The sequence below is a fragment of the Poeciliopsis prolifica genome, unplaced genomic scaffold (genome assembly GCF_027474105.1).
Source record: "Poeciliopsis prolifica strain line A6 unplaced genomic scaffold, Auburn_PproV2 SCAFFOLD012, whole genome shotgun sequence".
Lineage (NCBI taxonomy): Eukaryota > Metazoa > Chordata > Actinopteri > Cyprinodontiformes > Poeciliidae > Poeciliopsis > Poeciliopsis prolifica.
Genome location: NW_026562387.1, coordinates 6,668,935 through 6,690,839, shown reverse-complemented (window position 1 = coordinate 6,690,839; position 21,905 = coordinate 6,668,935). Strand labels below are relative to the sequence as shown.

Sequence of the window (21,905 nt, the reverse complement as noted above, 5' to 3'; positions counted from 1 at the left end):
GAACAAATTTGACTTCCTCAGACCAGACCCAAAGTTCTTGCCAAAAAAAAAAAAGCTGAATATGTTAACACTCTTTTTCAAGACTTGCTTGTGCAAAGCCCCTGAGCAGGACACTCACTCCCTTTTTTTTTTTTCCCCCAGAGCATCATCTTTGATATGAAATGTGGCTAATGCATACATGTGAAAAACTGATTCTACAAAAGAACAACCATGGATGCAAAAAATAATAACCTTCCATGGAAGACTGATTTAAAATCCAATCAGTCAACCTTTTCTTAGTTTGCTGACGACTCCAGAGCAACCACAAATGTCTCTCTTCTTCCAGAACTCACAAGCACTTGTTTTGATAGATTAGATGGTGCAAGTAAATTGAAACTTCTGCCATCCTTTTGGAGCCTTGTTCAGATATGTCCACAAAGAAAATGTAGAAGCACCATGTCCAAATTGAGCTAAGTCACTGTGGATTTAAGAGTGAAAATATTTTTAATTTATTTATTTTTCAAATTGGATTTCAAATTGCTCGAGTTTGAAAGTATGGATGTGTGTGCAGGTGTGGAAAAAAACCTAGTGTGCATCTAAGCGTAACTGATATGTGCATGCCAGACAGAGTGTGCAAGTCACTGAGCATAAACTAAAGTGACAAGCATGGAGTTAATAATAAAAATAAAAAATAAAAATAAATCACACACAAACCCTCAGGATAAATTCTAAGATTAATAAAATGCTTAATCTTTCTGTCAGCTTCTTCATCTGAAATCCATTCATACAATTAAAATCAACCTCTAACTAATCGAACATGTGTTCTGTCTACAAGAACATATTGGTACATGCAAGAAGAGATATCAAGCTAAATAAAGATAAATAGAATAATAGATTATTTAGGTGCTTATAGTCAAATATACATAAAGTAAACCCCTAAATGTAACCAAAATTTGAAAACAGGATGACGTGAAGTTAAGCTGATTGTTTTATCAGAATGTAGTGTCGTTTTATTCAAATGTAGAAGTCAGTGAAAAGCATTCGTTATTGTGTAAATACAAGCCATTTGCATCAGGGTTTAATTGCTCATAAACTGTGTTTTGACTGGTTATCTCTGCCCCAGCAACTGCAATGAATTCCAGAATATGTAGATGCTGACATCATTTCTGTGCATGCTAAATGTTAGATGCAGTGCTTGTCATCTTAAGGTACTTTAGAAAACAAACAGATCCAGTTCAAATGCAGTTATACAGAATTCAGTATTATCTAAATTCAGTGCAGATAAACAAAATTCATTTTATTACAGTCTGTTTGCCTTTTTCAGATTATGTTCCACTTAAATTGCAATGACAGTTCAGAATAGTAAAAGTTTTTAGTTCAGAAAATGCCAACTGGAAATAATTTCTCTATGTAACTTGAGAAATTAAAAGGACATTTAAAACACTTCAGACTAATTTCTAATGTCAGAAACACTTTTAGAATAAACAGATGGATTCCTCCACATTCTTTTGGATTAATGACTGCCTGACTCACTTACGGCATCCCAGACACTCAGGCATACTTCACTTCCCGGAGATTCTTGCGGATTCGAGGCCGTCTCAAAGTAGACGTCCGCAGGACGTATCCATGCAAGGCTCAGTATTATGGTGTCACACAGTGAACTGCTCGGCCAGTGTTGACATCAAGTGTGTGAGACAACCAGCTGACGTGTTTTAGAGACAACCTGTCTCAAGAATACGCATCGTGTCTGCCGATCTCTGTGGTGGACAGAGATGTCTGCTGTTACTCATCTTATAAAATGGGTGTAAAACTAAAGGATAACGCTAACCATGGCTTTTAGTTCACAGCAACTATATGACTTCAGTTAGAGGGATTTATGGGACCAGAGAATCAGGAGATCCTTTGTCCACACAGAACATCCATAATGACTTCTTAAGCAACCCTAGTTTGAGATCTTTGACAATTTGTCATTGGGAAACATAAGGTACTTGTACAATAAATTTAAAAGAAATAGATTTAATTATTAAAATGGCAGGACCTTTTATGTAGGCGTTATAATTGATTTTCAGCATGTCAAAATCTTTTCTTTTAACCCTCTTCAGGCAGATGTTGCAGATGGTGTCTGCAACAGCTCAGTGCTACTTAGCTAGTCTTTGCAAGTAATTTGAGCCTGAGAGGGTTAAGCATTAAAATACCGTTTGAATTTATTTTCTAGCAATTAGCTAGATATGCATGCATTCCAACGCTGTCATAAATTGCTTTAAGTAAAAAAAATATATATAAAAAAATTCAGCACATCTTTAGCATTTGAGCAGAAATTCTCATTTGTGGGCTGTGCACATAAACAGAGATGTTATCTCTAAGTGGCTGACCTCCGCCTCTAATTGGCAACAGAGAAGCTGTCACGGGGCAGAAGAAGAACACTGCAGCCATGTCATAGAGAGAAAGCGATGAAAAACTGAAAAGAGGAGGCAAAAGACAGTAGAGGAAAAAATATGGTGTTCCTAAGACCACATTAATTTACTCAACAATAGATATACAGAAGGAAATGATTGACGGCCAAAACATTAACAAATACCCACAGATGTAATAATGTTATGAAATCAGTTAATGTATTTCCATCTTCATCGAGTTCAATGAACCACATAAAACATTGCTAGATCTTTCCTTGTATTGTTTTACCAATAAGCAGCAAAAAGAAAGTCATCAACTTTCGCTCTACAGAAGTCTTGTCCAGGGAAACACATTTACACTATATGTGATGAGTACAAGATCAAGTTTTCTCTCTTTTTTTTTCTTTTTTTTTACCCATTCAGCCATAATAGTTAAAATTTTTGTAGAAAACCAGATATTGTGTATTCCTTTTATCAATAACTCCAGCATCAATACAGAATGTGTGGATGTTGTTACTGTCATATTCTTTCCCCTCTTGGCAATGCATCATTAGGTAGAAACATGGCTCCCGGCCCCCCTCTGAGAAAAATGAAGGCTAGAGGGAAGTGTCGGGAGGAGTGATAGAAGATGACAGAGGCAGAATGATTAAAAACAGAGGAAAATAAAGGGGAGGCAAAACTGCACTGGATGACAGCAGGGGGGTTTTGTATACAGATCAGATGCAAGAAAGCAAAGCAGAAAGAAACTCGACGTAAACCAGAAGCCAAAAATACACCTTGAGCGGATGCAGCTAAAGTTGAAAGCAGCATGACTTTTTCATGGTATTAATTTTTGACTGAAACCATTCGACACAAATGAAAAACAAATGCATCTGCATAAACAGCTGCTTAAACTCCAGAACAAAAAATGTTTCTCTTTTTCCCTCAATAGGATTTGATCTAAACTGTAGTTCATTTAAAAAATTCAATCTAATAAATACAGTTGGAAAAAGGTGATTAAAAATAAATTAAAAGTACTTCTGTAATAATGTGATTTTCATCCTGGCCATCAAACAAAAAGAACTGAGTCATATTATCTGGTCTAAAGACTCATTGAGCTCTGTTCACTAGATTCCCCCATCTCACTTCTACTGCATTCAGTTTATTATTATTTTTTTTTGTTGTTGTTTTTTTAAGTTTGTGTTTCATAATTCTTATTTACACATGAAATCTGCCACATGTCTGCATGCATTTGCTTCTTACATCCATATGACAATTACAAATTAGTCTTGTGATCAAGAGAGTAAAATGTGCATGCATACAGATGGAGAACTGAAATATTTGCCATGCTGTCACCATCTTTTATTTGTCTTTTGACTCATAATAATTGCCTGACCCTCTTCATCTCAACGTTCAGTTAAATCCAATACAAACTTTAAAGACACAGAGTTCTGGTGCTTAGCATGTCAAAATCTTTTCTTTTAAGAAAAGATCATTATGAGCAGAATTAAATAAAAATACTGGGCCAAATGGCCTACCATGCCAAGGTACATCAAGGTTAGTTGATCTTCAACAGATCATACAGATCATATTCTGCTCCTGCATCTGCAGGGCCAGAATAAAATTAGGTAGACTAAGCAAACTGTTGCTGATACATATGAGTAGCACTTACATAAATTTAGTAGCAGTCCTCCTAATATGAAGTTTGTATGACTGAGTTGTCCTTCATGCAATAGCTGAAGATTCCATTGTTTGTTACAACACATGAAAATGTGGAAGGCCTATACTAATATACTTCTAATAATTAGAAAAGATACTTCCTGTAAAAAACAAACAGAACTGTTTTGAAAGCAATCTTAGATTAATGAACATTCTTTACAATTAACTATCCCTCTGGATTTCAAATTGCTGATATGGTTTAGGATATTTTTTAAAAGTCATAAAGCTTAAAATTTTAGAGGCATCCTTTTTTTTTTTTTTTTTAACCTTAATTGTGAATATCAACATGTGGGTACATGTGAGAAATGAAAGGCTTTGTAAGCCTGTCAACCACTGAAAAAGATGTACAGTGTTCTGTCAGTAATTATTGGGGGCGGGCTGATGGGTCACTGCGATTTCTTTGATGCACAACATAGCATTACTTCTGTCTTTGTGTCATGCTGAGGATAGATAATCAATTTGATAAATGAATCAAGGCAGAGGAGCAAATGGGACAGTAGAATAATTATTCTGCCCATACCCATGTATGCAACATTTATTCTCAAACAGATTTGACAGAGATGGGAGAAAATGGACAGATTAAAACAGTTTTTAAAACAGCTTAGGGATGAAGGATAAACAAGTAAGAAATCAGCTTGAGATGCAGTTTGTCCCAAAGATTTGCTATCTGACACCCTTCTGAGTCAGCACTTTTTGCAGAGATAGACTGCTGAGTACTTCCATCCTTCCATAGAGGGCAGAATACATCCATAACAAATGCACTAACACAGAAAATACTAAAATAAATGTAATATTTAGCTATTTAAAAGGACACACAATTTTAAATGATTGTCTGCTGGAACCTCTACTGTATTAAATAAAAACACAGAATGTTGTCTTTATGAGCGCTGGTCAAGGGACTACAAGAAGAGATCAAGAATAATTCTTTTTCCTAACTAAACTACCATCGTGCACTAACAGACAAATATTCTCTTCTGTAGATCCGCAAGCTGATTTCTAGAATTTATTTTAATGCTTAAAATAAATCCACTAAACAAATAAATAAAATTAAAAGACCACTGCACTAAACCCTATCGAATTCCACCAAATATTGATTTCTGGTACTGATTGCACATACAAAAAACATGTACATAGAAAAACCACCAAAACAAAAATTATTCATACTAGACCTAGTTTTGCATAAGTTTTGCCAAGAAGATCAAGTAAAGATGCTGTGTAACAGCTGAACTAGTAAATTTGTTCTGTTACTATGGACATGTGAACTGAATGTTCACATGTCATAAATTTATGAATCAGAGTTGTCAAAAGACGGAAGAAAAGATGCTACTTGAACAATTGATCAACTAAAAATCTTTACTGGGATGGTAAAACCAAACCACTGTATTTTTGGATTTTTTCATCAGTCTTTGTGTATTTTAGTTTTTGCAAACTGTTCCACTTATAAGGAAGAGGGCTATATCACATAAATCCTCTCTAAATTAAAATGTGTAAGGGAGGGACAAAAGAGGAGTAATCCTACTTGATGTTGGCAGAGGAATTATACCTCAGAATTGAAACAGGCCGGTATGAGCACAAAAAAGTACTGTATAATTCTCCAGACAAGGAAAATACATGTATGTACAGTCATGGTAAAAAGAAATTACTTTTCTTTCAAATAGTGTAATGTAGTTATGAAATAAAAGCAAAGGTAAAAAAATGCAATCAGTAAGTGCACTCCATGATTCATGAGTCTCTAACACACCACATAAAGTTCAAAAGCAAATTTAATATTTAATTACTATACATGTCACTGTGCTAGAACGACCCAAACAAGAGTAAAATAAAAACTTAGTAAAACACCCACTCACTACAACAGGTAAAATGTCCCTGAAAACACAATCTATGTAAGCTGAAGTGCCCAAATTTAGTGCAGGGCCTGCTGTTGTATTTTTGTCAATTGTTTCCTTTTATAAAGTGATTCTCATGAGGCTCCATTATGACTCGGCTGAAATGCAATGCCTATGACACAAAGACAGAAGTAATGCTATGTTGTGCATCAAGGGTGTTTCTTTATATTCATCTTCAGATGGAAAAAAATGGAGAAGCTGTGTAATTTATTTACTGTATAGTGGACATGCCAACTGAGGCAGAAATAGCGTGTGTGCGCCCACGATGAACTGTCACCATTCATGCTAGAACCAAAAGATGCGTTTTGTTTGGTGTGTGTGTGTGTGTGTGTGTGTGTATGTGCTTCCATGTCAGTGCAAATTTCAGTGTTTAGACCACATCCAAGCTTGTGATGGCTTCTCTGTCACAGTGATATTTGAAAAATGCCAATTCCTCAGAAACAATAAATGCAGTCTAACATTTATGAATCAATAAAATTTTTTCTTCACACACATTGAAGACCTCCCCCGCAAAAATATAAAAATAAACAAAAGCAAATAGAATATGTTTTCCTTCAGGTTGAGGGTTCACTGGGTTATTGCTTTGAAAACCCAGGCAGATGATATATGGACCAGGTTAAAGTAGCGAAACTGAGGTCTTTGAAAGGTTTATCGAAATGTCACTGTGAGTTGTGCACATTTTAGCCTGAAGACGAATATAAGATTATTCAGCTTTATGGAGTCTACACCCAAATGATATCATTTTTGTGTAAATGTCAAGACCTGGATAATGGTAGATTTTCACAAAATTTATAATAATGACTTGAATCATAAAATGACAAGGATCATTTTAGCGAAAAAGGGAAGACAACATTAAAGTTAACTCTATTCAGTGATGTTCCTCTGTTCTGTTCAGATGAGATGAAGGCTTAACTTCTGGATGTCAATCCACACACCATATTTGGAAGAAGTATGGTTCTGCTGTACATCATACAAAGTAAGAATGAAAAAATGTACTGCATTTTTTTTTTTTTATAAAACCCCCCTGATGAAATAAGCATGTATTTCAAAGCAAATCATTAGTCCACACAGAGAGCCAAGGGCATCCTTACATGGTTTCAGAGAGAGATGTAAAACTGCATGAATTGCCTAGTCAATCACTTGACTTAGATCTAAAATTGAGACTACTGAGTTCTCACAGTGAAGGGGCACTCTCTGGAGTTGGATGATTGTCAATCATACCATGTATTAACCAGAACCCTTGTACAATGCTTGAGACTGGGACTAGACATCGAAACAGTCTGGTGTGCTTGTTAAGAGAATGACAAGGCCAAAGGTATGAGCAAACACAGTCACAGGAAGAAGAGGGTGACAACGAGGGAGAAAAATAAAGAACTAGAAGTAGTGTTGTGGAAGAAAAAGTTGGGAAAAGTAATGAGTTGAGATCTGAGCACAGATGACGAAGTGAAAAATAGTGTTGACATTGACCTCAGGTGTTAAAGGGCAGCCCAACAAACCCACAGGACAAAAACAGCTCTAGGTTTATTTTAGGATCAAGAACATATCTATCAATCTGGTCCCTTCTGTAAAATTTAAACGCTGCTGTTTGCATGAGAACGGAAGTACATACACGAGAGCAGTGACTGTGTTAAAGGATAATAATTCTATGCTATTTAAATCTGCTCAGTCTATCTATCTCACATCTTTGCTATGCCTGGAGTAATCTACAGGCTGCGCTTTAAATATTTAATGCTAGGTTGACAGACCCAGAGAGAATCTAGAGCGCCAGAAGAGCCAGAGCAGACTAGTGTGGGGTAAATGCTTCACCTTTCAGGGGCAGATTACAGATGCACAGAGACAATGATTGAGGGCTGCAAAAGGTGAGGGCATAAATCTGCCTTGACAGGAAGGTTGTTTTAGCCTTTACACCCCATACTGCAGCAGAGGTGAGGGGGTAAAGTTGGAAAAAGTCATGGCACCTAAAGGGAAAAGTGCAAAGCTACAGAGGGGGGTAAAATGACAGAAAAGCACTGCGGTAGGCAGACAGAGCACAGAAGGGGGAAAAAAAGAGAATAGAAAACTGAGAATGGCAATAAAGAAAGCCACAAAATTGCAACAGAGAGAAGAAGGAAGATGATATATATGGGGAAAAACACTAAAAACAATAATTGAAAGCCATTGGGAATATTTAGGAATACAATATGTGTTGATGTCAATAAACAAAAGACATATCAATTTTAATCGAAACCATGGGGCTAAGTCAGACAAGTAAGACAGAAGAAAAAGTGATGAAGATAAGTTAAATAAAAAATGCAACAAAGTGACAGATGACAGGCAAGTTTTTGTCTGCCCCCGAAGCAGTGGTACCACAGAGACATAAGACAGATGGAGAACAGCAATGAGAAGAACAACTGAGTGGGAGGTAGAAATGCGAGACTGATAAGGTACAGAGGTTAAAGAAGACACTGGTACGACAGGAATACAAATAATTGTGGTTAGAGGCCAGGGAGTGAATGAGAGATGGAAAACAAGATAATAAGAAAGGACATTGACAGGAGAAAAGGTACGAAAGAAATTGGCAAAGAAAATTTATCAAAAAAGGAAAGCAGAAAAACAATTAAATATGAAAATAAAATAGTAGAATAATCAGAGGACTGATAAAAATAAAGGAGAGAGTGCAGAGAGACAGACAGAAAAGTACATTTTTAGAACATCTCTTGTGACAGTTATATTTAGGCCAGACTGGGTAGAGCTGCTACCTTGGGCATATCCCACTGACAATATGACATTTCGACTCCAAATTGGTAGGGAAGAAAAGAAAAAAATAGATATCGCAAATGATGTTTCATCCTCTTCTGTCTCTAAATTATTCAAGTCCTTGGTTAAGAGAATTCCTGGCTGATGACACGACTTGTAAAGAAAAGCTGATCGTTCACAGGAATGGACGGAGGAGACTTAAAGGCTGCATTTCACAACATTCATCTCCCTGAACATCTCCCTCTTCTTCCCATCAATGAGGTTTGTGAAAAGAATAAACATGCATTGCTAAGTACTGTCTCATGCAACAAGAACTCCACATGAAAAGGAAAAATAGCACCAATCATGGATGTATAAACCCCAGAATGGCATGCACTATTCTGGACATAGTGACTGATATTCAAAAATCTAGGTAGGTACAGAAGACTGTAACTAATCCATTTCACATAAGGACAGTTGCTCCCCACAAGAGCAACAGAAGCTGGGCTCTACTGCACCAGACAAGATACACTTCCTCGTGTTAACTTGTGAAGTGTGTGGGCTTCATTTAGATAAATAAGTTATTATAGGCAATATATACAAGTATCTGGTACATTCAAATCTATTCAGCAGCAGTCCTGGTGAATAGCTGCACTCGGAGAAATGTTTTATTATTTTCTTTACGGTGATGAGCAAGAGGTGCCATGGGTTCTGACTAGTTTCCAGTTGACCTGTCTTCGACCCCAGGAATCGGTGGGGGGGGGGGAGCCAGTGTCCTGCAACTTCTTGGTAGGTCCCTGCTTCAACAAGCCTGAGTAAAATAAGGAGGTAATTCACAGGACTCTGGAGAACTTGACTACTTACTGGGGAGACATTTCAGTCATCTCAAAGTTGCAGGACGCTTGATCCCCTTGAAGTCTTTCGATCACAAAGGTCTACACCTCCCACGTTCTCCTTGTACTGCTTGATTCACTGTGGTTGTCAGACTTGGTCAAAGGAATGTTTTTCTTTGTTCCATCACTTGATAGAAATATCACTACGTATTTTAATATAACACAAGACAGCAGAAAACTAATACGTGCTCATAGAGCGTAGAGGTATGAAAAATACAATGATGGTGGTCCTCTGGGCATTGGCCGTTCTTAGAGAAATTCTGGTTAATTTATCTAAAATTGTAAAGAGGGAAAGCTTCATCACCATTTTACAAAGATATATAAAATATTACCGTTCAAACGTATTGTCCTGCCTTTAAATCCACGGGCAATGATTCTTCTTCAAGTACAAAGTAATAAAAGATTATTTTTTTTAAAGTTTTTTTATGGCACTAGTGGCCTTCATTTCGCAGTAGCATGACAGGACAGTGGGATGGGAAAGAGGGGAGAAGACATGTGGCAAAGGTCAACATCTGGAATTCGAACCCACAATAACAGACATTGTTTAAAATAATTTGGAGAAACAAAACATGCTACTTTGTTTTAAATAACAGCAAAACACACACAAAATATATTGTGAATATTTCAGATGGCTGTTAAGTGTGCGTGTCAGTGTTTGATTAATTTACAAGTCCAAAAACTAATTTATTCCTCATACACATAATGCAATGAGCGAAGCAACAAAATGGATGGAAAAGTGCATCAGTATAGGACCAGGGGGAAAAAATGAAGGACTAAAACAATGAGACAGAGAAAGAGACTGAGTGACTTGCCTTATTTTCAAGTTGAATTCAATGGCAATTTCTCATTAACCAGTGTCTTAACAGTGTATATGTCAGCCCTAGCAGCCAGAGAACTGCAGCGCCGTGTGATCATAATTTATCTATTTAGAATGTGCAAGGGAGAAGGCTAGAGTGCCTGCAAGGCTATTAGCTGTGCTATCCTGCTGGGTTGTGCAATGTTGTGTGGTGACATATTATACTCCGTGTGACTGTGGAGGTAACTGAACAGAAATTCCAAGAACAGCATATGGAGATCTAATGTTGCATAAAGTATGCAGAAAGCCATATATCATTTGCCTGGGAAAAAAAAAAATGCTATTCTACGTGTCAAGAATGTCAGCACAATAATTGTTTATAAAAAGCTTTTATAAACTGTGCAAGTGACATAAATGATGGAAATCATGTTTATGTCAAACACAATATCATGGTACACCTTGCATCTAATGCAAGTGATACAATATAAAATTGTAGGAAAGAAATATTCCAGATATCCTATAATTTTCCTCATGTATGTTCAAAATGTTTGTGCAAGAAGCATAAAACAAGTGTAATAAATAAAGGCTGATGGCTTGAGTTTAATTGTTAACTCCCCTTTTTGTAAATTTTAACCGAATTTGACTGAATACACAATTATTCTTGTTTTCTATTAGGCTTTTATTTTAAGTCGTTTTAATATACATTTGTTGCAACATGAGACCAGAAGCTTTTGTTATTTTTTTTCTATATCTATAAATTAAACAGTACTAAGTATACTTAAGTAAACACTTAATTCAGCTTCACAGCATGTCAGAATATGTATATAACTAAAGTTAGAATATTTGTTTCCTTATTTCTTTCTTGACTTAGCCAATTTAAAAAGAAGCAAAAGTTCATTTCGAAAACTTGTATACAACAAGCAGCACTTAAAAGTAAAGATAAACTTAGGTAGGGAAGCGATACCGAAGTTTATCTTCGGTGCCCAACAGTTTAAATTTTATTTTCAAAGACATTTAATTTGGTCTTAAGAAAACATATAAATGACAATGTCAAAGATTTCTACCTGACAACCAACATATTGAGTTAATATGTCATAAATATCTTTACGAACGAAGAAATCAAAACACCATAGTATTGGTAAATTAATAAGGTTTCTCTTTTGTTAATAAATCACGCAACTGGCTTTCTCATCTACCAGAAGTTTCTTGTGTCTTGTTACAAGTCCAACTCAACAACCGTTTCTAATGTCCTATCTTCACTGTGAAATCTTTTTTTTTTTTTTTTTTTTTTTTTTTTTGTATTCCTCTGGGCATTTCTACAAAAACATCTTTTCTCTTTGTGACTTGTTCCCATCCATTTTTCTTTTCTTAACTCAGAGCTATTTATTTGTTTCATCAAGTCTCTAGGATAAGTCTTATCTCTTTACAAGACGAAAAGTCGCAAAGGATACCGCCTACAACCTGGTAGCTCTGACGGTTGTGACAGTAAAGTCGGGTTGCCGGCTGGGTGAGGTTGACTAAATGAGAACGTGCAGAACATCTGGGAGACACACACACCAACACACGCAATAACTGTGCCAAAGAGCAAGACAGCCTTTGGGCAAATAATTTTTCCCCAGCCACATTACTTCACAGCCCCAATGAAAGCAACTTAATACCATTCTTTTTGTGCCCCGGTCTCCCACAAATGCTTTTTCAATGAATAAGGCAATCCTGCTACTGTGACATACCTCCTACTCAAAGCTGCACAAAATCATTAGAAACCACCTTGGAAGCTTTTAGCATCATCGAAAAGCCATAGGTCACCATCAAGGATGTGTCTCAAATGTTAAAATCGCACTTGGCATTTGAGTGAATCATTAAAGACTTACGACACAGAATAAAAAACTGTATATCACACACAATCCTGTTTTGCAATGAACGTTTAACTGTTGAAAAACTGGACATCTGACATCGGTTTAGATTTAGGTATTATAACTTTTTTTCCTCTGAAAAAATAAATAAAAAAGGCAGTGTGTTTTTCTATGTCCCTGCTGAATATATTTTTTCTTAGAACTGAACCGATTTCCAATGTAGCAAACAATCAACACTTCCTTTAGATTTTAGCCACTTTTATCCACATGATATAGATAATTTTATACAGCAGAGCAAGCCATTTTTTTCATTGATTTTTCTTCTTTCAATATGACTTTTAAAGAGATCATTTATAACACCAAAGACATTTAGCCAAAGTGTTAAAACACAGTAATGTCAAATAAATGTTAATTAATTTTAGAGAAAGTAATTATTTTTTTTATTCAACCTTTATTCATGTAGGTTGTTTCACTGAAATACAAAATCTCTTTATCAGAGAGAGATTGTTTAAATTATGAACTTGTGCTATTTTATGAAATTCATTTTAAAGCAATGTCTTGAAAAAGAGTTAACATCCTGTTAACTGGCACATTTAATAATCAGTATACAAGATCTACAAGGGCAATTTTTAAGTTTTTACCAACACTGAAAAGTCCAGTGGAGTGCACTCGAGATAATAAGCAGCGTTCTAAAGGGCAGACAACATTATCACTCAGCTCTGAGATAACATTGCTTCTTCCAAGCATACTAATTGCTTCCATCTGCAGTCCTTGAAAGCTAAAGCATATGAATACTTACATTTTATAAAGTCTAATTTGAAAATCAATAATAACATGAAGAACAAGTGTTTTTTTTTTTGGTTTTTAATTTTCTGAATTAAACTTCACAAGTAAAAACTTCATTATATTGTATAATTTGATCTGGGCTACAAGTTGTTTTCTAAAAAATAAAAACCTTACCAAATCATATTTTATTTTCTAAAAAACAAACCCTTCATAAAGCGTGAAACCAATGGCATTGTTTAAGAATGCAAACATATGACTACTGGTTATTTGCAGTTCTAAAAATACTAATAATCCCCATCAGATTATTGACAGCAAAAACTTAAAACTATGACAATAGAAATTGTGAGAAAGCAAAAATCATATTTCTATTCCATATTTGTGTAAGACTTCCAGAATACAACCACTAAAAAAGAAAAGAAAAAAAAAAAACGTTCTATCCAATTCTGACTTTTTTTTTTTTTTTTTTTTTTTTTTAACGCAAAATATAAGATGAAGAATGCAAAGCATACCTGTCCGGATAGACATCTTTGGAAAAATAACCTGACATTCTCAAACAGAAAAATATCATCAAACTGACGAGGAAGTTAAATATATTATCGCAGTATTAAATTAAGATCAGGCATAAAAATAAAACTTTGTCATGGATAACGTTACATTGCAAGATCTTGTTCCAGACGTAAAACAGGACCTACAATCAGAATAAACTAAAACATCCAGAAAACCGATAGATTTGAGAGCCTAACAGCACTCGCTAAATTGATTTTACTGGAGCTCTCCTCGGGCAATTTATGAGATGATGCAAGACGGTGCAAAACGTCTAGAAAAACTCAAAAGGCTTTACTTGGTGCAGTAATAGAGCTCTTAAATAATCTTAATAAAAAGAAAAAAGAATAAAGAAGGGGAGAAAACCTTCTGATGTTCTTCAGCAAATGTGGAGCACATCTTTTTTTCCAATTAAGTGACCAGGTTTTATAGATATTCAATCCCAAAACATAAAAAATACAGCATGCTTTCTAATCAATATGTATTGGACAATGCACATGCGATAAGTGCATCATCTTAGTACTGGAAACCGACGCCATAACCAAATATTACTATGTCAATTAGGATGTATGTGGTCAGCACAATGTTTAGGTATTTGTCACTGTAGCGTTCACATCAGAGACTCTTCTGTTGGACGACATGACTCAGCTTTTTTCTCTCAATTTGCATTAATGAGCAGTGATCCTGTCTCCAGTTTATCACGGTTCTTTTCTTTTTATGCATACTGGCCCTGCAGATGGGGAAGATGTCTGGCAATCACAAACTGGTCCCTGTCAAAATTCCTCTATCTGTTTTTCAAGCTTATGATGCATCTACATTATTTTGATAACAACATGTAAATTTTCTGCCAAAGAATTCTGACTTAAGGTCAAGAGCTGCAGTGAAGAGATAACCAGTATTACTAATTTCATTGGTGGTCATAATGCAAGAGAGTTTAAAAAAGAAATCTGAATATTTGGTTCCAGATTTCCACTGTGTCTGATACCAGAGAGCTGGCAAAAATTGCTTGGCTCATGAAAGAGATCATAAGGAGTATATTATGCTTTCTCTTTTTCCATCAGATCACATTAATATGTGATCTGCATATTGGACATGCAGATCAATATGAATATGTCATTCATATTTAGAGTCGACCATAACATCGGATTGCAATCATCGTCACAATCACTGTGCCCTTGGCATCAGTAGCTACCTATGTTAAGGTGTGCTATTGAAGGAATTATATGCAAAATTGTTCATGTGCATGTCAAGGCAATAAAGGGGGTGCTTTATTTCAGTATAATATTGCTTTGTGATGAGACAAAATAACTAGTATTTGCCATCTTAATTGTCAATGTATGGTGAGTTTTGGCAGATCAAACTATGTCATATTAATTAATTTGGTAAAGTTGATTGCAGGAAAACAACCCATTTGTTTGCAAGGAACAACACAAAAACCAGCTTCCAAAGACATATTGCACGAAAGGATAAAAAATCCAAATCAGTGATATCCATCTAATGCACAGAACTGCTACTATAAGACATTTTATCTAAGATGGTTGAAGATAATCAATGATCAAATCTGATTTGAGAAAAAAATAAAATTAAGCTTAACTAGATATTTGCAAGACTAGGCAAAACATTTTGAAGGATTATGTGGTAAAGTTATGAAATAATCAGATATTATCAGATATGCCAGTTAAGCACATTGCAAAGCGAAGCAAATCCTAATTTACCAAAGTCCCTAACTGAAATAAAGTAGCCTTCAATTTGCACCACAACAGCATATGCATACATTTAACTACACTCGACATGCTGCAGGCTTGATGTGAAATTCTTAGAAGCTGCAAATTCCATTCCTATGGGCAAACACAGCCTTCTTTGTTCTTTGATTGAGGGATGCCAGGTGTTCAATTAATATTTTAAGTTTACTTGCAGCAGAATACAAAGAAATGTTGCTGTGAGCTGAGCCTCCACTCTGGCACCTGTATCTTGGTCTTTACACAGATTTTACTTCCACTTCCTGTACCAGTCCCAGGAACAAACTTTCCAGGGTTGCACCAAAAATAATGATGGATACTAATGGTGAACATTTTTTAAAAAATTGTCGTTTAGCTTTTAATTAAATTTGTACAGCTTATGTTGTCACAATGTGTTTGTTGGTGGACTAATAAATAAATTGAACACTAAATTAGGAACAGAAATTATTTATTCCCAACTGCAGAGAAAAAATAAAATCTGCCTTCTAGATTTTCTGAAAAACTTTTCTTTACAGATTAATGTTTTTCTATTTAGCTAGTTGAGGTAATTTGACAGCCATAGACATGTACTGTCAACAAGATCAAACCACATTATTTTTCTTGTCCTTTGTCCATTTGCAACATAAATTTAAATTGATGTAACCGCAAAGATATGCACAAATTATGGATATCCATGAATTCTAAGACATGCATATATTGCTGAGATGTGTGCACATGAAAAGAGACGCCACAGAGAGAGGTGCTGGCCAAGCATGATGATGTGTCATGGTGGGAGCCAGACTGCTGGGTTACTGGAGCAATACAAACAGGCATATGCACTCCTGGGCAGTCAGCGTTAGAGATTCTGTGAACTCTAAAAAAATAAATAAAAATCTTTTATCACCCATTTACATCATCCTTCTGCAACAGCAGCAAGAACTTGCACATACATACCTAGACAAATCCACGCAATACAGATGAAGCCAGATGGAAAGGTTTGTGAAAAATTAGGTGCATCACAAACAGCATATGATTTTATTTAGGAGTAGCATGCATTTTGTTATGGTTTCTGTCAGTTTGGAGCAACTGCTAGTGTTGATTTCAGAGTTCAGTGGTTTATTTGATCAATTACACATAGCATAGTTTTCACAAAAACCTATCTTTTACTATGATAGTGCAAAAAAGACCAAATATTTTGAAATAACCTCATAAACTAGCTGGGTAAAACACAATATTACTATGTAATCTCACTGCACATCATACTTTCATGTACAAAAGCACACAACACAGTTAATTAATCAAGGCATAGCTAAAGTGTAAGTTTGTGAAAATCTTGTTTTGGCATAAACTGTAAAGTAATGGCAAAAAAGAAAAAAAATATTTTTACAATAATGTGTAAAATGGGCTGTACTTTCTTTTTTTTTACTTACTTACTTACTATATGACTGGGTTAGATTTCAAAGCAGAACAATTAAACTTGAATGAGCAAATATCTGGCATCTCTGTTACAGAATGACGAATGAGCAACATGGAGCAGTGCTGGGAAAAACCATCAAATGATTAGAGCAACACCATTTAATAACAGTATTATATAATTATGTTGCACAAAATAGCACAAGTATATGTAATGGGGAACAGTATTTTTTTCTGCGTAATCTAGTTATGTAAATTTTGTCAGGGGTATAAATGATTTTGGGTTGAACAGGAGTTTTGGCCACTCCACAAGGTATCAACATGGAAAACAAAAAAGACTGTAAAGCAAAGATATGCCACATGCACATATACAAGCAACCATGACACAGCAGTTAGCATTGTAAACACATCCACGTTGTCTGTCTGATGCTGAAAAAACATTTTTTTTTTTTTTCATCAGAAGACAATTTCATGTGATACACGGTTGAATCTATAGCTGGCTAAATCTCAGTCTTTCTTTTCTAGGAAGCAGCATTTTTGTTCTCAGCCATTATCTGAACGCTATTTTCACTGCCGTGCATGAAATTCTAATCCGCTTAACGTGGGTATTTATTTGGCCAAAAAGAACAAGCATTACAGTTTCAGTCAATGGCATTTTGCAATGGTAGTTTCCCAAAAATGTCTGTTTTCTGAAGAGCAAGGATGTTATGTGGAATAAATCAGTTAACCTACCAGAACACTTTGAGATTGTAACTATAAAGACATGTTGAATAAAAGCAAACATTGTTTCCCATGTGAACTGCAACATAAAATAGGCAGATTCTACATTTTGTAACCTTCATGCCAAGTTAAGTTAGATTCCTTTCAGGTAAGGACTTACAATCCCAGGATTAAATCGGATTAGATCTCTCCTCTGACCATTTACATCTGTCTCATTACAATCTATACCAAAACGCTGTCTTCTTCCATCATATTGACCCAAAATGTTACATTAGAGTCACAGCAGAAGACTGGAGCTGCAAAACATAATTTAGTCTTTCTCTGCATTTTATTGCAGCTCAACATAGCATGACAATGAATCCTAAAAGCTACCACTACTATTCCTGCAACAAGCCTGTCTATTTTTATTTTTTATTCCTGCAGTACAGTCACCTTCCAACACCTGCTGTAAAGCAACTGCCTTGATTTAAATAGCCCTTTGAATTATGCCTATACTAAATACAGCTCTCACCCCGTAATCTCCATCATTTCCTTCAATTACATTTCCAGTCCCTTGGCACCAATCAATCCCTGGTTTCCTGCACACCGCCTGTTTCTCTGAATAACATTGACAGCCTTTAGCCCTGTCTCCTCGCAAGCTGTTCACAAGATATGGGGTGAGAGAAGATGACCAAGGGCAAGAAAAAGCAAAAGGAAAAAAAATAAATGTTCCCAATCCATGAAAAATTAAACATTAACAAGACCTGGAACAACTTCAGCACACATTTATTTGATATATACTTGAGTGGGTTATTACCTGCTCTTTGACAGACGCGAGGATGGATGAGGTGGTCTCCGTCTCAGGTCTGTCGCCGTTGGAGGCAGGCATCACGGGGGCAACCATCGCCCCCTTCTCCTGTTCCGCTGGCTGGTCTGGCACCGGCATTGCTAATAACAAAAACATGCATGAAAACAAATACGTTTAAAAAACGTTAAAATCTAACATTGATTTTACATCATTACTCCAGGAACTCTAAAACACAGCTGTAAAAAGACCAAACTATCAATAATGAGTTCTTAAAAGAAACTAACACATTAATTAATCTGCAATGTAAGCAGCTAGACTTGTCACTGTTAATATGTTGCTTTACAAACAGAGGTCCTGGTAGACTTGTTAAAATGTGATGCCCCACTTATCACAGTTTTATGTACTGTATCTGAACAAGTGATACTTGTCAGAAAATTGATTTCCAGACACGATTCTCTCTAGTGATTAATATCTAGGGGAAAAAAGAAAGACACATAACATGTGGGTCTTTGTCAAGTGAAGCATCACTTCCCCAACTATGACAAAGTACAATTAGACTATAACAAAAAATACTGTATAATTATTAGAAATAGGCATAATGAACGTGCAATCCGAGGGATGTGCAACTGAGTGGGATCAGTTTTCCAAAAACGTACACATACACACACATTTCACCGAGTGTTGGACAATATGGTTTGTCTGCAAATCAAATACCCAGCCACTCTATTAGCTAGCCACCTAACTGGAAAACAGACAGCTAGCAAGACGGGAGGATGTTTGTAAATAAAATATGCTGGTGAGGGGCCCTGCGGATAGTAATTTTCACTCTCGCTGACAAACACCACTTCTATGTCTGGCATCTCCCCTCCTCAGTGATGATGAGTCACCAGAGCTTGGCTCCTGGACAACCTGAAACCCCAACAAAGAGCAGATTAGATGTGCTGGCTGGTGCTCACGTTTCTTCCTCAATGAAACAGACAAAGATGGAAGCCACTGAGCAGCTGACTGATTTTACCACCTTTGTGAACTCCAACATTTGTTTTCAAACACAAGGCAGAAGACAGAATGACTTTATTGAAATAATTCCTGTATGACTAAATAGTTGGGGCAAGTCAGCTTATCTTGCAACTTTTAGTTACAGCTGAAAGTAATGGCGTTTTTCTTTATTTGGATATACAGTATCACAATGCAGGGTTTAAATCCTGGTGGGATCTACTATGTGCCAGGCTAAACATACTTTGTTTTTTCGTATATTAAATAAGTTGATGCACTAAACTGCTCAGATAAGATTTAAACAACTTTGAAAACGTCATTGTATTGGCAGTTATTGACATAGAAGATCTATAATATTAGCTCATTAGATCAAACACCAGCACACACTATTTTATGTGTAATTAGTGTTCAGTATATTAGCAAGCAATTACAGGCCTTTTTGTCCTTGAGAAATGCTGCCTTGTAAAACAGGATTACCTGAATGACTAAGAATAAAAAAACTCAACCCTGCAGTAATTGTACTTTGGAGACTTTGCATGCATCAAAACGTCTATTGCCCGTGGAAGCCAGTAATTCAATATATAAAGCACACACACAAATTCTGGGTGATTAGCATCCAGCAGGTGCTGTGCTCGGAAAATTGCAAAGTTGGCTCACTGTTTATTGGCGGCTGCAGGGCCTGGCCCCGGTGCCAACAAATTTGCCATCATAAGTCATAATACTCCGGCACCCCAATAACCTTCCCGAGCTTTTGTTAACGTGCACAGCGAAACCGTTGTTCAATAGACATGTTCCATCCTGCAGGATACAAAGTCACAAAAACCTTAAATTGGGTTTTTGTACCTCTGAGAGAACTTTTAATAATATTGTATTCTTGCTGATTTGAATAAAGTTTGATTTTTCATGGAACTCATGAGGAAGGTTTGACACTTTCGTTGGTATATAGTCTGATTCAGACATGAAAAACTCAGGCGTAGCTTGTTTTAGGCAGTATGAATAAAGACGTAACCTTATATGAATTAGCTGAATAAATGGGGAAAAAATAACAATAAGCAAACTCAGACTCACACAAATGCAGATACACATATTTATGTGTTACACCACTCCTTCACAGTGCAACAGCAGAAAGCATGATGAACAAATGATGAAATTCAAAAGAGCGCAGTCAGGGCTATTGGTATAAACAATAAACTCCACTCACTAAACATTTGGTTTAGACATTGATTTTATCTTGTTTGGCTTTCAGAAAAACCTAAAGTTTTAGGTTTTTCTATTGCCACTTAGCAACTTGTTGGCTAAACCCTGGACTAAATGCCAAGACACATTTGTGGTAAATTATTTGTTTTTCTTTTTTTTTACTCACCATTGTTTGTTCAATTATAGATGCTACTGCCCAAGTAGGCGTATATGAGGGGCCGGCACAGCATTTCCTGATTAAATGGCTCTATGATGTCACTGATTATATTACTGGGCTGTACTGAATGGAGGGTTTTCTGTTTTCCATTGATCGTTTATTTTTTAATTTTAAGTAATTTTTGAGTTGCCCTGTATCACATGTTTTATTTTGCAGACTATTCTGTTACGTAGATGAATCTGTAAATTGGATTAATAATTGTATTCCTGTTTTTCTGTTTAGTTAGATCGTGTTGTTTGGTTTGAACTGTTCTGCTATGGTATGGTCTAATGAAGTGCACCTGTGTTGCCAATTTGGTAGAACACCAGTATGATTTCAGATGCTCAGAGCTTAAAATAAATGGTAACCAATAAATTTCACCAGGTTTTGGAATTTGTTCCAGATTTTTTGGTGGATGATGCTGCGTTTTATTTATCTGTTTTGACCGTTTCACCACACTTCCCCACATTATGCATGTGTTTTTGGACACTGGTGTATCTGGGAAACACTTCCACATATAAAAGGAACATGCAAACGTTTCAAGGCAAATATTTCCAGCAGTTTATGTTGCGGAAGAATTAATGTTGGACTCGACATCTGCTAGAAAACACATTCACATTTAATAAAACATCAAAATATTTATTTACAAAATGCCTAGTTGAAAATAGTTGATAAATGATCAAACCTGGGTTTCAAAGATAGCATAGTAAATCTACAGACACGAGTAGGGTTGGATATTCATGTTACATCCAGGCGTTTGTCTTGCTTTAACCTTTTGAATCTGTAGAAAAAAATAAAGAAGCATAGAGTGATCAAAATGCATTTATGATAATTCAAAGGTACAAAGAGGTCACTCATGCTCTGAGTTTGGAGATCTGTGTGTCTGACCTGAGCTCAAAGCTGCATCTTCCCAAAAGAACATTTCTACATTCACCCAGTCCTGAGCATTAATTACATGCACACGCTTTCCTCTGAGATCCTGTGGCCTACAACCTATCATCTGCTCTTCCTGTGACACTTTTTTCTGTCTTAACAACTCTTTGTGTTTAGGCAGAAGAGAAAATTGTATTTTCCCTTCTAAAATACACTTAGTTTATTATTTAAGAAACAAATACCATTCATAAAAAATATAGGATGAATGTCATATTGATGAAATATTGTAGTTTAACAATAACTGACGAGTAATTGCATTAAAGGGGCTTTGTTTTTATTTATTTTTTCCACCCTCGTGTTTGCATTTTTTATTAGTTCTTTGTCAAATCTTTTCCATCCATGCTTGGTTTTCATTTATTCGAGTTCTGCAAGTGATTAAACGCAATACAAAAACAATACAATTCCT

General features: G+C 35.9%; 1 protein-coding gene across 7 annotated transcripts in view; it reads right to left on the bottom strand.

The window, feature by feature from the left end:
• The window catches only part of ctnnd2a (catenin (cadherin-associated protein), delta 2a), a 223,367-nt gene that overhangs the window by 172,739 nt on the left and 28,723 nt on the right, over positions 1 to 21,905 (bottom strand). For all 7 annotated transcript variants that reach the window (XM_055037745.1, XM_055037749.1, XM_055037748.1 and 4 more), the window contains exon 2: positions 18,190 to 18,320. In XM_055037745.1, coding sequence (XP_054893720.1) covers positions 18,190 to 18,318 — 129 coding nt within the window. In that variant the 5' untranslated portion in view covers positions 18,319 to 18,320. The remainder of the gene's footprint in view (positions 1 to 18,189; positions 18,321 to 21,905) is intronic.